This window comes from Typopeltis vanoorti, chromosome 16, assembly GCF_054136105.1.
Source record: "Typopeltis vanoorti isolate ZY-2024b chromosome 16, IOZ_Tvanoo_1.0, whole genome shotgun sequence".
Lineage (NCBI taxonomy): Eukaryota > Metazoa > Arthropoda > Arachnida > Uropygi > Thelyphonidae > Typopeltis > Typopeltis vanoorti.
In genome coordinates this window covers 68,042,259-68,060,124 of record NC_143564.1, presented here as the reverse complement: position 1 = coordinate 68,060,124, position 17,866 = coordinate 68,042,259, and the positions used below count along the sequence as shown (strand labels likewise).

General features: G+C 35.5%; 1 protein-coding gene across 1 annotated transcript in view; it reads right to left on the bottom strand.

Moving 5' to 3' along the window:
* LOC150098103 (zinc finger MYM-type protein 1) overlaps positions 1-17,866 on the bottom strand; it is a 106,061-nt gene that overhangs the window by 33,606 nt on the left and 54,589 nt on the right. The window contains exon 4 of the mRNA XM_090406087.1: positions 2,504-2,622. Within this exon, the coding sequence (XP_090262213.1) occupies positions 2,504-2,622 (119 nt within the window). The remainder of the gene's footprint in view (positions 1-2,503; positions 2,623-17,866) is intronic.

Here is a 17,866-nt window from a genome sequence, read left to right as displayed (position 1 = left end):
TCAATTTTTCAGCAAACCACTTACAAACAATAACTGGATAACAATTGACTCATTATCCAAACATGGATAACGAGTCAATGCTTGGAAATTATGTTTGGAAATGCACAGAAATGTTTCTGTGCATTTCCATTATTCATATATTATAACTGTTCTTCCAAGCTTTACTTAATAGTGTTTAGTTTACAGTTACTGACTGTACATTATTATTTTTTCTGTATTTACCCAGAAGAAAACAGAAGGTATGTAGTTATAGAGAAAACTGGGTTTTAATGGTTGTAACCATTAAAACCCAGTTTTCTCTAGTATACATTTCAAAAGTGTACTGTCATATACGTAGGCTGTTCAATAAGTTATAAGACTATATTTATACAGAAAACAGATTACCTTTAATCATCATCATTTATATGATCTTTTTCGAAGTAACTACCGTGAGACGCGATGCATTTGTCCCAACATTGTGTCCACTTCTTAAACACATGTGAAAGTCCGTTTTTTGAGAGTTCTTTCAAAACCGCCTCCGCAGCTTTTACACATGCTTTGTTGCTTTCGAAATGGCGGCCTCTTAGTGGTTTCTTGAGCTGAGGAAAGAGCCAGAAATCGCATGGTGCGAGATTAGGACTGTATGGAGGGTGTGGTTGGATATCTATGTTGTTCTTCTGCAAAACGTCCACTACACCACCAGCAATATGTGGCCTTGCATTATCGTGGTGCAATAAGAAGCCATTCTTCAGCAATGGATGCTTCCTTTTGACATGCTGTACCGTTGTCTGTAAAACATCCGCATAGTATGAGCCGTTTACAGTATTCCGGGTTCTACAGCATGTTAGTAAACAATGCCTTCATAGTCAAAAAACATTATGGTCATAACTTTACCAGCCGATTTTACAGTTTTTGTTTTCTTGGGGGTAGGCGAAGACGGATGCTTTCATTCACTGCTTTGTTGTTTCATTGTAGGGTCATAGTGATACAAACAAGCTTCATCTGCTGTAATGATGTGTTTTAAGAAGTTGTCGCCTTCTTGTTCCAGTCTTTCTTTCCATTCTGTGCACACATCCACTCGATGTTGCATTTGCTCCGGTGTCAAGAGTTTGGGAGTCCATCGGGCGCAAACGTTTCAGTCCCAAATGTTCAGCCATGATTGAGTGAACCCTTCCCACAGAAATATTCAGGACAACATACAGCTGGCATACTGCAATTCTGCGATCCTCCTTGATGATAATCGCTGCTGTGTTGATCATTGTCTCTGTGATGGACGTTGAAGGTCTTCCCTCACGTTCAAGATCTTCCACATTTTGTCTTCCTTCCTTCCTTAAAAGTTTTATGCCAGCAAAAAACACTTGCCCTCGACATTGCTTCATTGTGGAAAGCTTCGCGTATCATGTTAAAAGTGTCCGATGCCAATTTTTGCAAACACACACAAAATTTAATTGTATAACACTGTTCCAAGGACGCTTCTATTTCGACAACTGGTTGCGGCTTGTAGGCGAGCCGAAACAAGCTTGCGTTTAGTCACGTGACACTCTGGCACATCAGTCTGTATACGCCATCTATCAACCTCTTTTGTTAATATAGACAGCAACATTTCTTTATTCCACAGAAATTAATATTGTGATGAGTGGTTTCGCAACAGTAAAATTAGTCTTATTACTTATTGAACAGCCCTCATATAATAAATTATATTATTATTACTATCATCATTATGTTATTTATATTACTAAAAATATTACTAGTGTAACTTACTTTTCATTATAAGCTTTTTGATTGCTTTTTCTGGTTTTCCTTGTATACTAGTTTCAGGCTGCCAATGCTCTTGTGGCCTTACATACATAGGCCAGACTTCAACAAGTTTTGAGATATGACAGAAAAAACATCTTGGAGATGCTGATTACAACAGAGAAGACAACTCTGACTTAACTTTTCATTTTTCCAACACATACTATGACACTAACTGAAAGAAGAGATAGGTGCCCTACTTAGAAGACAACTTCATCTCTTGCAAGATAATATAATCTACCTTGGTCATCTTTTCACGTGGTACACTTAATAAGAACTAAGAAATGATCCTGTGTGATATTTGGAAATCTATCATCAGATCCTTTCAGATGCCAGATTTCAATTTTTCAGCAAACCACTTACAAACAATAACTGAATAACAATTGACTCGTTATCCAAACATGGATAACGAGTCAATGCTTGGAAATGCACAGAAATGTTTCTGTGCATTTCCATTATTCATATATTATAACTGTTCTTCCAAGCTTTAGTAGTGTTTAGTTTACAGTTGCTGAGTGTACATTATTATTTTTTCTCTATTTACCCAGAAGAAAACAGAAGGTATGTAGTTATAGAGAAAACTGGGTTTTAATGGTTGTAACCATTAAAACCCAGTTTTCTCTAGTATACATTTCAAAAGTGTACTGTCATATATAATAAATTATATTATTATTATTACTATCATCGTTATGTTATTTATATTACTAAAAATATTACTAGTGTAACTTACTTTTCATTATAAGCTTTTTGATTGTTTTTTCTGGTTTTCCTTGTACTAGTTTCAGGCTGCCAATTCTTCAGAAACTTTTTATTTTTCAAGGACAATTTTTCAAATTCAGAAACAGCATTCTGTTTATCAATAAAAAAAAAAGAAAAAACAACACAAGTAGAAATTTTTTGGGAAGGAAAAAAAAATTATAACTGTAAACATTTTGGTTAACTTTAGTTATCTTTACATATTTCTGAAGTTAGTAATCTTTAAAATTACTTTTCTTATCATAACTTCGCGATGTCAAGACACTGCAGGTTCACCCTAAATGTGGCAATAGTTGTCATCCACACCTTAACTTATTTGCCATCCTTGCACTAACATACGAGACGTCCACATACAAGAAAAGCATTTTAATGCTTTTCTTGTATGTGTCTTGTATGTGCACATCTTGTAGAAAAATCTCCACAACATCTAATAAGTGTCTCTCAACAGCTATATACCTTGATCACATCAAACTTTCTATCCACCAGACTGTGCAAATTATACTCTCAATCTATTGCATTCCATGGACCCGAAATTATCTCGAAGTTCAAGTAAATTTTAGCTAGTCATTCTCTTTTTGCATTTGGTTAAGATAGTCTCTCCCTTCCCCCATGAAATATTCAAATTACCTGTACAATAACTAAAGAAAAGAAGTTAAAAACATCTGTCATTTCCTAACTCTTATTTCTCTCATTATGACTCCATTTATTCTGGTTTTATCCACAGTTCAGAGACACACACTATGTCTAAAACCTTTAACTTTTTTTTGATGATTTAGTATTAGCACAATCTGCTTCATTAGTAAATGCTGGATTCACTCCACTATAACAGAATTGATGTAAAAGATAATTCTAATATATCTCTTCAATAGTCAGGCTCTTTTCATCCACTCCAATTTTTAAATGGTGCCTCTGTCACCAACTTTTTTTTTTTTTTTAAATAAAACACAATAGCCAAGTTAAATTTTGAGTCAAAATTTTTCCATGACTTATTTTGGAATTCCTGCCTTTCAAAATAGTATGTTTTTATCAGCTTCAGAATATATGACAGGTTTGACAGTTAAAAATGTTTTCTGTTGAAATAACACTGAACTAAGCTATCATAATGCTATCAATATATACTATTCACCAGTACAGCCACTCTGGGTTGGCAGACCATGCCTTCGATACCCGCCATAGAATTCGTTGGAAGAAAACTAAAATAATACACCACAGCAAGTTCAAGTACGAAAGATTATTCATGGAATCATCAGCAGCTCTAAAAAATGTTCCAAACCTCAACAAATTTGGGTGCATGAAACTATCCCAAATTTGGGAAGCCTACATTATGAGAACTTCAGCCCAATGGCCAAGACAACCCAATTAGCCTGCTAGGGGGCACATTAGGACTTTAGGAACAATATTAGTTTCTTGCCTTCTTCCTCATTTGCTTTTGTTAGTGCCTGCGTGCACATACCATATTTGTATGTTCCTGAAGATGGCAACGTGACGTTGCCGAAATATTGAAGGTATTCATTAAAGTTTGCTTTAATTAATATCCGTTATATGCGTTGTTAATTCCTTAAACTAATTACCAGTTATGTATGACCAACGTATAAGCCTTGCTATAAGATTATATACTAAGCCACAGCACAAAACATGTTAAGGCAGAAAATAATCATAGAGGATTTAACTGAGATTAAAAAAGCAGCTGGTTGATGAGGAGGCTGACAGATTTAGGTCAGAAAGAGTAAGTGTGGTTTCAGAGCCCAATGATAATCAAGTAAGTGTCAAGTCAGTAATTCTTAAGCCAAGCATGAAGTGACTACCCTTATTATAGAATCACTATGGCTAAAAAAAAATTTAGACGTGCTGTCATAATTCCAGTTTTAAGTTAAATACTATTAATCTGCTGCATTTATTACACAAAGGTAATTAACAGGAGTAGCCTGCAAAATATAAAGCATTAAGTCTAATTAATAAAAACTAGAAAATTTTTTGAAAATAGCATAAAATACCTACAAGCATAATTTTTCTACTCTTCTCATGCCATTTAAACTTCAGCCAAATCTGGAAGGTAGATGTTTCTTACATTGTTGAATATTCCTTAAGAATCACAGCCTAATAAGAGGACTAAACTGAAAAGAGGGTGGTAGGTGTTTCTTCCACAACACCTATATAGGCCTTTCAGACAAATTCTGAATACAAATGTCTTACATTGTTTGTTTACCTCTGATAATTTCAATCCAATAATACAATATGGAGGAGATTGTAAAAGGGAATAGGGTATATTCTTTACAAACACCTCAACAAGTCCACATATTCAAACAATTCTGATCAACTTTGGAATACAGTCATTTTTGACTTACATGACTTTGCTTACAACCTGAACATGTTGAAGTTTCTGGAATAAAAACTACACAGAACAAGAAATAAATAATTTACTTACTAAATCAAATATTTACATGCTAACGTTTTGCCATCACAGGCTAGCATTATCAAAGGCACTTTAAAGACACATGCTCAGTGCAGACTGGGAATGAAATAACTGAAAACAAGGACAGTCGTGTATGGAAGCCAACAGTGGTGTTCTCTGTGGCAATCTTCTATGATTACTACTGACAGGAAAATAGGGCAGTGTGCCAAAATTTGTCTAGTGTTACCCCATCAGTTTCACTGGGTTCTGAAGAACATGTTCTATTTGCATTTTGAAAAAAATGGTTACCACAAAAAAAATACCCTTACCTTCCCATCCCCATCCCCAACTACACTATACATATCATAAAACAACCAAAGATATGTTTCAATAAGGAAATACTGCGAATAGACATAATAATTAAAATTATAATAACAGAATTAACTAACGTAAAATATTATTTATTAGTAGAATTTTCATCTGAGTATCACAGGCATCTTCAGTACATATATAAAGCTAATTAAACAATAACTGACAATTCCAAAAAAATAAATAATAATAATAAATAAAGAAATTATATATATATAATTTCTTTATTTATCCTTTTTTTTTTATATAAGTTAGGAAATTTATCGACTTTTTTAGTTATCTTACATTAGCTACTTAGGTGGTGCCTTTTGGAATTGTCAGTTATTGTTTAATTAGCTTTATACATGTACTGAAGATGCCTGTGATACTCAGGTGAAAATTCTACTAATAAATAATATTTTACGTGAGTTAATTCCATTATTATAATTTTAATTATATGTCAACTCACGATATTTCCTTACTGAAACATATTTTGAGACTTTATGGAGAGTCTACTTCCAAACAATGTGCTAGATACGGTAAAGTATTGGTAAAGAAGGCTAAATGCATTAACAGAATAATATTCCTAAAGCGTTGTAAGATGGCTCAGGTTATTCCTACCTGCTATAAAATAAAAGAAGTTTTTAGGTCCCAAAGAGCTCATCGGATCTATTTAAAGGCCAGTAAGTCACTTTTAAATTATCAGCTGCACGAAGCTAAAAAATCTCTCGCCCTCATAAATAGAGAAATTGTTGATATCAAGAAAGCTCTAGAATCTGTATCAGTGGCTGACACTTTTAACACTATTTTGCGCATATCTTCGACTTCATACCTGAAGGTTTTTAATGATTTTTTCGTGATAAGTTAAAGCGTAAGTTTGAATCACTGGTGAGCCTCCCAACTTTATCTGTATCACTAACATTACTAATGTTAGTGATACAGATAAAGTAATTATCAATGTTTCTAACCGTCCACTAACAGACAGTGAATGTTTTGTTTTATCAAAAGGACATAATTTCGCCATTTGCTCCGAATAAGGTACCCCTGATGGATTTTTTTCATAACATTGACAGAGGTATTCGATTCTTATCCCAAAAAACAGCAACAGAATGCGTTTTGAATGTGCAAAAATTCTTTTTAATACCAAGCCTCCTTGTCCTAATCTATCTTACTCTGAATTTAAAGCACTGAAATCACTGAAGAGGAATAATAATAATTTAATTATTATGAAAGCTGACAAAGGGAAGGCTGTAGTTATTCAAAATAGAAGAGAATATGAGAGAAATGTCTCTATTACTCCGTGACTATTCAACTTACAGGCCCCTCAACATCAGATCCTACCGGGAGTCAATTGAAAAGACTTAATTCTCTTACAGATAATGTGTCTACATGGGATGAAGAACAAAAGAAAAAACTTAAAACATTCTTCGGTCATCCACCTAGATTGTATGGTCTTCCAAAAATTCATAAACCAGGTATTCCGTTGAGACCAGTTGTAGATTGTGTAGGTTGTCCCACTTATAAAATTTCTAAATTTTTATCAAATTTACTCACTTCAACTAGAACTGATACTTATATAAAAAATACTTTGGATTTCAAAAATAAAATTTTGGATATTACGATTAGTTCAGATGTTGTTTCATTATTTACTAAGTTCTTTTATCTGAGAGCATTGAATTACTGCAACAAGAATTTCCTTCAGACATTGTAAAAATATTTGAATTTGTAATAAATTCTGGTTATTTTTCCTTTAAAAACAAGTTATATCAACAAATCGAAGGAACAGCAATGGGGAATCCTCTTTCTCCTGCTATCGCCAACTTCTTTATGGAGCACTTTGAACAACGTATTTTTGACAACATTTCTCTTAGACCTACTCACTTGTTCAGATATGTAAATGACATTTTTGCTATCTGGAATGGCTCTTCTGATGAACTACAAGTTTCTCTCTAAATTAAATGCACTTCATCCAAGGATCCAGTTCACCTAGAAGTAAAATTAAATAAGCAGTTAAGCCTTTTTAGATCTTTTAATTCTTCGCCAACCAGATGGTAACCTACGTTTCTCAGTCTATAGGAAGAAGATTCATACAGGCCATTATATCCATGCTGAATCTCTTATCCCAGTCAAAAGGAAGGAACTATTAAAATACTGGTTCATCAGGCCCACTCCTTTTGTTCTTCAGATGATCTATTACAGAAAGAATTGCAATATATTTTTTCCTCTTTTTTATCTAATGGATATAAGAATTCCTTCATCAAAAGAGCTTAGAGTAGTTTTGATATGCCTTCCTCTTCAAATACAGAAGAAATAATGTGTATTCCTATCCCTTATGTACAAGGCATTAGTGAACGCATAGCAACAGTTTTAAAACCACTAAATATTTTTGTTGCCTTTCGACCATTCAGAAAAATCTCCACCTTTCTCACTTCTCCAAAGGACAAGCTTCCCAGATTCCTTGCTTTTGTGGATTATCTTATTTTGGATAAACAGGAAGATCTGCCTTTATTCGGCTAGAAGAACACCAGTCTTATATTCAATACCTTGAACCTGAACAGTCTGGACTTGCAGAACATGCCATCAACACTAGACATAGAGTTCATTGGAACAAGACAAGAGTCCTTCACAAAAGTCAGTTCCTCATAGAACGGCTTTATAAAGAAACATGTTGTGAAACTTTACTTTACTCTCCTAACTTAAACAGATCCAATGGTTTACGTCTATCCCCTTTGTGGGAGATAGTACTTTATAAATAAGCTAATCTTTCCTAACTTTTTTAATTGTGTATATATATATATATATATATATATATATAATTTCTTTATTTATCCTTTTTTTTTTTTTTTTATAAGTTAGGAAATTTATTGACCTTTTTAGTTATCTTACATTAAGTACTTAGGTGGTGCCTTTTGGAATTGTCAGTTATTGTTTAATTAGCTTTATACATTGTAAATATCTAGTTGTTATCTTAAATATGTTATCAATTCTTATCTCATATTAAATCTTGTTCGGCTGCGCCTTTGTAAAATTTTACGTTATATCTTTTGAAACTTATCTTCTTAACTTTTACTATACTTCTGACTTATCATCAGTTACGCTACCTCTATCTTGTGGCCGCAAATAGTAAGGCTCACATATGCAAGGTGTCAAGAACAAAGAAAGTGACAAAGATGGAGCCAATCTCTTTGTCTGATTTACTGGTGTTTATTCTAAATTAAATTTTGGAAAATTTGTTTGATAGTCAGCTGCACCACCAAAATTCTATGATAAGAGGAGTATCTCCCTCCAAAGAATAGAACACCCAATATGACACACAGCTCCTTCCTTTCCAACTTATCTCTATACCAAATTACATATATTTCTTACTCTGCAGTCGTGGCAATATCTACTTCAAGAAACATAGGTTCGATTTTATGAGTAGTGCATTGGATTTAGAGATCAGGCAAGTTATTTTGACAAGAAAACAATTTATTCATCACTAAGTAACAAATACACATATGATACAACTTAATTTCACTAAAATCTAATATGTACGCTAAATCTAACAACTCAATATAAGTTATACATTCATTTTCCACAATCATCTGAATCTTAGCAGGACTATGTGTCTAAAAATTTTTCCCCCCTTCTTAACTTTACATTTTCTCAGATCGTCAACTTAAAAAAAAATCATTCAGGTTTAAGGAATAGCTACAACAATAAACACAGGTAGATTCACTATACAATTCAGCTAGGCTTTTTCTTATATAGAGTAATATTAATTCAATAATTAGCTCAAGGCCTAAAGTCCTGCAACTCTAATTTTAAATCAATTCCATCAGATTAAACCACCGTCACAATCCAAGTTTTCTTTCTGACTAAATAACGGAAAGTTCTTACTTTTCATGAAGTCTGGTCCTCTCTAGCTGATTCGTACGATTATCTCTTCTTATTCCCATTATACCTCATCACTGCACCAGGACATCCTTTTCATAATTGGCAAGACTTTCCTTATTATCATCGGACAATTTGATTCCTACGGTTTGGAAATTTGGCATCTGGTTCCTCCTAATGCGACATTTCTTCTGGCCTTTGCTTCTTAAACACAGGTCTCTGAATAGGATAACGATTCATCACCCACAATTTTAGTGAAGTTCAGCTGCCGTTAACGAACATTTTACTTTCTCTAAACTCCTTGGCCTTATGGTAACCTTGATACAGTCATGAGTCCGAACTCTCTTGCCGGAACTCCACGTGACTTCCTACCCCAAGAACAGAAACTCCACTCCGGAATGTACTCGAACTGAAACTCCCAGGAACAGACCAAACCAAGTAAGCCTTTCTCTTGCCAGAGCAAACTTCTATATATATATATGGTTCCGATGACCTTCGTTTTTCTTACGTTGTAGACCCCTGGGTACCCTGATGTTCTGCACCCATCACCCTCGTCGATTGGTGCAGTTACCCCTGTGGAAACCCCTGTGCAATGTCGACCTTCGCATTTGCAGTGGCCTCAGGTCATGACTTAATCCCTTAATCGGTCTGGAATTTTAGTTCACTAGAGGCATACTTAGACACAATTTACATCATATGTAATTTCTTTTGTTCTTATACAAAACTTTTGATATTACAAGATTCAATAATTCAAAAGAAAACATTATTTCCAATTCAATTAACACCAAGTTTTTCTATCAATACACAAGTTTTTTAGTGGGACTAAGCATACTAGCAAAATCTGCATAAAAGGCATTATATTACAAAAACTCCTTTTATTCAAGATTTTACATGTACTGAAGATGTCTGTGATATAAAGGCGAAATTTCTACTAATAAATAATATTTTATGTGAGTTAATTCCATTATTATAATTTTAATTAAAACAACCAAAGATTAGAATGGTCTATAAACCTCTGGACAAAGTTTCCTCCTCATGTGAAAGAAAGCCAGGCTACTACATGGATCCCATTTCAAATCGCAAAGACTGTTCTTGGAAATGGCTCATGTTCTACAGAACCTAGTGAACTGCAACAAAACTACTGGTATAACCCTATACAAATTTTGGCACACTGCCCTATACTTTCACCAGCTTTTCCAAATCACAAAAAATCAATGCAGAGAGTGGCACCCTCCACATATGTGATTGTCCTTGTTCTGAAGACCATTTCATTCTTCACTAAGTGTGTGCCTTTAACACGTTCGCTGCCACGCTACTTTGGCATAGTCTGTTCCCGTACGCCGAGCAATTTCACTTCAAGGTCAGTACAGTAATCTTGTTGCCGGCGGTAAGCGTCATACGAGTATACTCGTAGTTGGCTTGTGCAGAGCATATACCATCTATGAGAATACACAGTTTTGATGCTAGCTCCACAAGCCAAGCATTTTCACTTCTTTAAGGTCAGTACAGTAATCTCGTTGCCGTCGGTAAGCGTCATATGAGTACACTCGTAGCTGGCTTGTGCGGCTGGTTTACCAACTACGAGTATACTCGTAGTTGGCAGCGAATGTGTTAACAATACTAGCTTGAGCTATCAAAATGTTTTACATTCTTCTTCCCTTATAATAAGGGAAGAAGATTGTAAAAGTAGTATCCTCAGAAACCTCTAGAGGTCACATTATTCAACCAGTTTTGACCAAATTGGAATACATTTGTTGCTTATGTTAAGCATTATGTTAAACAAAATTAAGTCTAATTTTCATACAAATTCCAAAACCTATCTGGCTGCTTATTATTGCTCACTCTCAAATACATGTGGTGAATTGTATTCCTGCCCATTTTCTTAGTATTTGTTTGAAGTGTTGCATTAGTGTGTCCTAGTTTCTGCTGGCACAGGAATGTGTGTTTCCAAGTTGGATTCCAAGATATTTGTTTCCATCATAGAACCAGTAGCCAGTCACAGGAGAGTCAGTTTTACCTTTCCAATTACCACACCACGGCCTAGTGGGTTTATGAAACTTTAGTTTTGCTCCTGAGGCTACCTGGTATAGCTGATATGTTTGACAGCTTGACTGCCTATGCTGATGGTGACATCAGCATAGGCAGTCATACAAGCAAGCTATACGCACCCCCCCCTGTAGCTATGCCACTGAGCAGTCAAAGTCAGTGCTGCTTGGTAGGAAGGATTAAAGGACATGCTTCAGTGAGTATAGTGCTTAGTCTGCACAGGAAAGGCTCAATGGCAACTATGTAAAGTAAGTCAGATAGTGGACAGCCTTATTTTATTACCCTCTTGTATAATACGAGTGTAGTTAGTCTGTTTATTATTAGAGAGAAGTAGGCATTAGAGTACAGCATCATGATTCCTTGAATATAAGGAAAGCATACCCACACATTCTGAAAAAGACAAAACCAGCTGACATCACTACAAATGAAACCAGATGCCAGAAAAACCTAACTGAAGAAAACAGGATAATCTTATACAACAAACCCCTGCAACCCCAAACATTCCACCACAGTGGATTCTAATTCAAGTGACGATGACAAAATTCAACTTATGGAAGAAACCTTCCATGAGCCATCTCAAAGCTACATCAGAGAGAGAAAAATAACAATTAATGCAGCACAACAAAATAAAGAAGAAAAGAAAAGCATAGCAGCCAATGATGGGAAACAATCAACCAAAACATAATCAGGGCATCTGCACAACAGAAACGTATTCAAGCATGCTAAATCCCTCCCAACAAATAGCAGAAGGGGATTATGAGCTCAAGCTCACTAAATCTTCAGATGAGGAGGAGGAAACAGATAGTGCACTCCCCCCCCCCCCACACACACACAAGGATCACTATCAGCTGATCAGTTTCACAATTTCCTCAAGAAAGTTTGAAGCTCATCTCAAAAACTGTTCACAGCATATGACTACACCACAAACATCAGTGGGCTGATAACTCAGCTAGAAGAGCTGAGAAACCTTCTGGCTGGATAAAAAAAAAAAAAAAAAAAAAAAAAAAAAAAGGTACAAAAACTGTGAATCTCAAGAAGATCTACTACCTTATCAACAGCCTAGAATCCTAATGACAGCATAACTATCCATGTCTCGATCACTGTCTCAGTTTATAACAAATAAACCAGCATATCATGAATACTCCAGTAACTATTACATCATTAAATACAGGTGACAGTGTCACGCCACTAAGAAACAGGTTACTTTTATAGCATATACTTGACCATTGTCCAGAGATAATAATACTGCAGCTGATGTCCACTCTGTACAAAAATCTTCCAACAAGTGGAAGCACTGGTCATACAATTTACACTACTATGCTGCCACACAACTGCATGGATCAGAAATCTCATTTGGTGCCCACCACAAAAGTTCGTTAAATCTACAAGTGATTGACACCTTACCTGGATGTGCAATTTATGCCTGCAATCAAACACCCACTAAGAAATATCCACCTAATGATACATACATACATACCTCAGGATGAGCAATTGGCACTTCAAGTTCTAGACTTCATCCAAAGTCACCATGGCAGCAGCAATGATCATGCAACAATGGACCGACATCAATGTCAAGAACACCATCAAACTTTAGTCCAACTTCCATGAGGAATAATCAACCACCATGAACTCACAAATGTATTCAGACAATGAAATCCACACCAACAGGTCTTCTCCTGGAGAATCAAGGGTGGCCAAAGCAGTGCACTATATATGTCTTGACAGATACTACACCTATAAGCACACTATGTTCTTAGTAAGAGGAATCTCACATGTTCCAGTACAGGTATCACACCACAACTGTCCTCTTTAGTATCTCTATTCCTGAACAACATACTGGATGTTTAAAACAGCCTACTTCAGGATACAAATCACTGGATTAGCACAAGGACTACATTAATGCACTTATAACTGATATGTCTACAACACAACCAATCATCAAGTGGTGAGTGCTCCTCAAAACCAAACTCAAGATATTCACTCAGCTAAATCTGAGCAGACGGGCAACATTACATTACTAAAGCAACAACAGCAAGTCACATCAACCCGACTCAGAAGAATAACAATTACTGGAAACTACAATTAAGTCTCACTTGGAAGACAGAGCTAGGGGTTCTCTGATAAGATCTTGCTGTAAGCACATTAACTTTATGGATGCACCCACCAAATATGTTTTCCCATTAGAGAAACAGCAGCAGGCATCCACTGTGCATAAGAACAGTATAGAAGTCCTCCAAATGAAATCCTCCTGCATAGTTTGAAATAATACCAAAACATATATAAATTGGGAACATCCCCTGAAGCCATAAACAAAATTCTTGAAGAAGTGAAACAACTCCCAGATTTGGCACAATATAAAACAGAATTACCAATTATGCTACAGGATCTGACAAAGACCTGCAACCTCTTGTCGAGAGAGAAGTCCCCAGGGATAGACAGCCTTATCAACAAGCTCTATCAGTCTTTCTGGGGACAATTCAGGCCCCAGGGCTGTCGCCAGATTAGATTGCACTCTGAGGCAAACAATTAAATATAGCTCTTGATGGATTATAAGACAAAAAATATAAGAAAATCTCCTATTGCAATTTTGTTTTTATTACAAGAGAAACATTAATGCAAAGAGATTACATAATAATATTAATTAAATGTTTATGCTATGGGGATATATCGCACAACAGAACTGTTTATAAGCTCTTCTAAATTTAAATTATAAGCTATGTCCACCTTTATCGATATAGTTGCTAGACAAACCAATTTTTCTTGGGTCATTGCTATTTGCAAATAATTTTTAATCAGTTTAAGGAAAAACTTCTTTCCGCTGCTTTGTTAACAGGAATTGTTAGCGTAGCAATAGCACCTACCGCAATATGGCTGAACGAGTGTCCTTATTAAGCCGTGACGTGAGGCAGGCTGCCTCTATGCTACACCCTGTCAGGCTCCCTCCTCTACAGAGTGTACAATGAAGCACGTACAAATGGTTTCCACAAGTGGAATGACAACATCTGTGAGCACTCATCTCAAAAAAGGGTAATCTCATTAAATTAAGAAACTAGCACCCCATCCCTAGAATCAACACCAATTGCAAAATAATATCTAAACTTATTGCTAACAGGATGAAACTAGCATTAGAGGAGATAATAGAAAAACAGAGCTACATCATTCCAAACAGATAACAATCTCCACCTCAATCAGAGAGCTAATAAATCTTGCTAATATGAACAATGAGAACATGTATTGTAACATAGGACCAAGAGAAAGCCCTTGACAGCATTGAATATTCCTACTGGTTCAACTACTGACTGGTATAGATTGTATAGCTTACAGTAATTTTAGAAAGGACAAGCAAGATAGGAGAGGGGAGCGATGCTAACGATATTGAATGATTTCAGTCCAGTTAAAGTAGAAAGATGTGATTGTAATATGAATAACAATTTTTATGCATCAGTGAGAAGACTGATGCTATCTGGTGTTAGGTGGAGTCTAACAAGAACAAATACATGGTGGAGTGTTGACAGAGACCTAGTGGATCTGTTGTTAGTGGTGAATTGCATTGCTAAATCAACCTGATGAGTGCTAATTGAGTAATTATCATGTGTGGCTAATTATTCAAATAGTGATTAGTTAACGGTGAAATCTCATGAGAAGAATGCAGCCAAATTGATAGAGCTGTTGTGAAACAATTCCCACAAGCAAAAAGTAACAGAAGGAATTCAAGGTCAAAGAGCATTAGCCCATCATCATCATCAAATTCCTGCCATGTACCCTCAAGGGGTGTACAGGATATGATAGTACTACATGAAAAATTTACATCATTACTAACTTCCTATCTACAATTTTCCTCCAAATCAGTCTGTTACTTGTCAAGATTCCAACATTACCAGATCTTATATTTCTATCGTATAAGGCACTTTGTACCGTATCAATCCACCTATATCTTGGTCTTCCTCTGGGTCGTTTTCCTACCAACCTGGCAGAGAACACTTGTTTTGCTAATCTTTCCTTGCCCATTCTGTTTAAGAGACCATACCACCTGAGATTAGCTCTGCTAACGCATTCCTTGATGCTGACAATGTAAAGTTCTTTCCTAATATCCTCATTTTTAATATGATGATGCCATTCATGTCATCTGTTCATGCCTCTAATCTTTATCAGGACTCTCATATCTGCGGTCTCTAGTCTTTGATCAAGTGTTTTACTTCTGACCCAGCTCTCAGATCCATAAATTAAAACTGGTTTGAACACTGTCTTGTATACAGCTAATTAGTGTTCTGACTAATTTCTCTCTTATTCCATATGAATTTATTCAATTGACTTCCTACCATACCAGCTTTGCTGATTCTGTTGTCTATTTCTATATTTAATTTACCATCTTCACTAAAAATCGTGCCTAAGTAGCTGAAATGTTTTACTTGTTCCACAGGTTCTCCATTCACAACACAGCTGACATTTTCAATGATTCTGCCTATTTTCATTGTCTTTGTCTTTTTATTGCTGACCTTCATACTATATCTATTACAACAGTTATTCAGTTTAGTCAGAGAATCTTGCAGACTTGTAGCGGATTTATTTAGAAGTATAACTTCATCCACATAAAGCAAAGAGCTGACATTAACATCTCCAATTTTGATATCATGTTTAATACCACTTTCCTTCATAATGTGATCCATATAGATAATGAATAACAGAGGGGATAATGTACATCCTTGTCTCACACCAGATTTAACATTAAACCATCTTCCTGTACTTACTTCAATTCTAACTGCTGACTTACAACTCAATTAAAGACTAAGTATTGCTTGATATAATGCCCCATTGACACAATATAACTGTAGCGTATTGAATAGCTTCTCTCTTGGCACCTTGTCATATGCCTTTTCCAAATCGACAAAACTTAAATACAGATCTTTGTTATATTCCCATGATTTCTCCACTATTTCTTGTAAAGTGAAGATCTGATTCTGACAGCCTCTATTTGACCTGAATCCAGCTTGTTCTTCACCAAGCTTTTCTTTCACAATTCTTCTCAACCATTTCTCAAGTATACTTGCATATATATCGCCAGGAACACTCAACAGGGATATACCTTAGTAATTCTCACATTCAGTTTTATTTCCCTTTTTATATATAGGTACTATGAGAGCTCTACTCCAATCATTCGGAATTCATCCCTCTGTCCAGGCATTCTGATATATGCAGTGCAGCCACTGTAAGACTTTTATACCACCATACTTCAGCATTTCTGGTCAAATATCATATACTACTGCTGCCTTTCCACATTTCAAGCCTTTGATGGCTTTTTCTACTTCAAGTATGGATATGTATTCCTGACTGCATGCCTAGTCAATGTTTTTTTATCATTGTGCTGTCATCACTGCTTGTTTCATTTAGCAAATTTTCAAAGTAATTACTCCATACTTCAAAGATATCTTTTTCTCCAGTTTTCAATTCACCTTTATCATGTCTAACTCCTTTTACAATACTCTTTCCTCCATTCCTAAGCTTCTTCAACAACCACCATGGTGGACACAAGAAAAATATTTTGCCTCCTCCTTGATATTTATTTTCTATGTTCTTGCACAAGTCCTCCCATGACTTTTGTTTAGCTAGTTTTACACAGTATTTAGCTTTCTTACATTTGTCTCTGTATTCTCTAAGAGCATAAGCTGACTTATTTGACAGGAACTTTTGATATGCTTTCTTCTTTTCCTTCACTGCCTCTTTAACTCTCTGTGTCCACCAGGGAGTTCTGATTTTTTTCATCCTTGCAGACAACCTCACCACATGCCTCTCTGGCAGAATCAATCAATGTTTTCTTCAGAGTTAGCCACTGAATCTCCAAGGTTTGATTCCTGTTCTCAAACTCTTTCATTTTTTCTTCAATAATCTTTGTGTATTTTAGTCTACAGTTCACATCTGAGAGCTGCTCAACTTTTATTCGCTTTAAAACTTTCTTACATGTTATTCATTTCAATATGAAATTCACTTTTATACTGCTCAAGACTAAATAGTGATCACTTCCAATTTCAAATCCTCTGTACACTCTGGTGTCCTGCACCAGGGAGAAAACATCACTATCAACAATAACATAGTCAATGAGACTTTTCTTATTCCTAGCGTCTTCTTTCCATGTGAATTTGTGCACATTTTTATGTTGGAACATGGTGTTAGTAATAACCAGACCATGTCCTGAGCAAAAATCTAACAGATATTTGCCATTATTATTAGCTTTGCTCTTTTCTCCAAATTTTCCCAAAATATTTTTGTATGTCTCACAATCATTTCCTACTCTGCTATTTAGATCCCCAACAAGGACCAACTTTTCCTTTTTCATTGTGTCAGTTGCTTTTTATAAGGCCTCAAAAAATTCCTCCACTTCTACCTTAGTAGAACCCTCTGTGGGACCATAGGCACAAATAAGTCTCATTGTCCAATTCCCCATTCTCATATTTGCCCACATCACTCTACTTGTGACTGACTGCCATTCAAGAAGATTAGCCTCATATTTTGTGTTGAATACTATGGCTACTCCTTTTCCTTGATTGTCATTTCCTGAATATAACATTTTGTATTTATTGTTCAGAAAGATCTCACCAGTTTTTGTCTTTTTTGTTTCAGTCACCCCTATTATGTCGATCTGGTACTTATCTAATTCATCAGCTATCTCCATTTCTTTGCCAT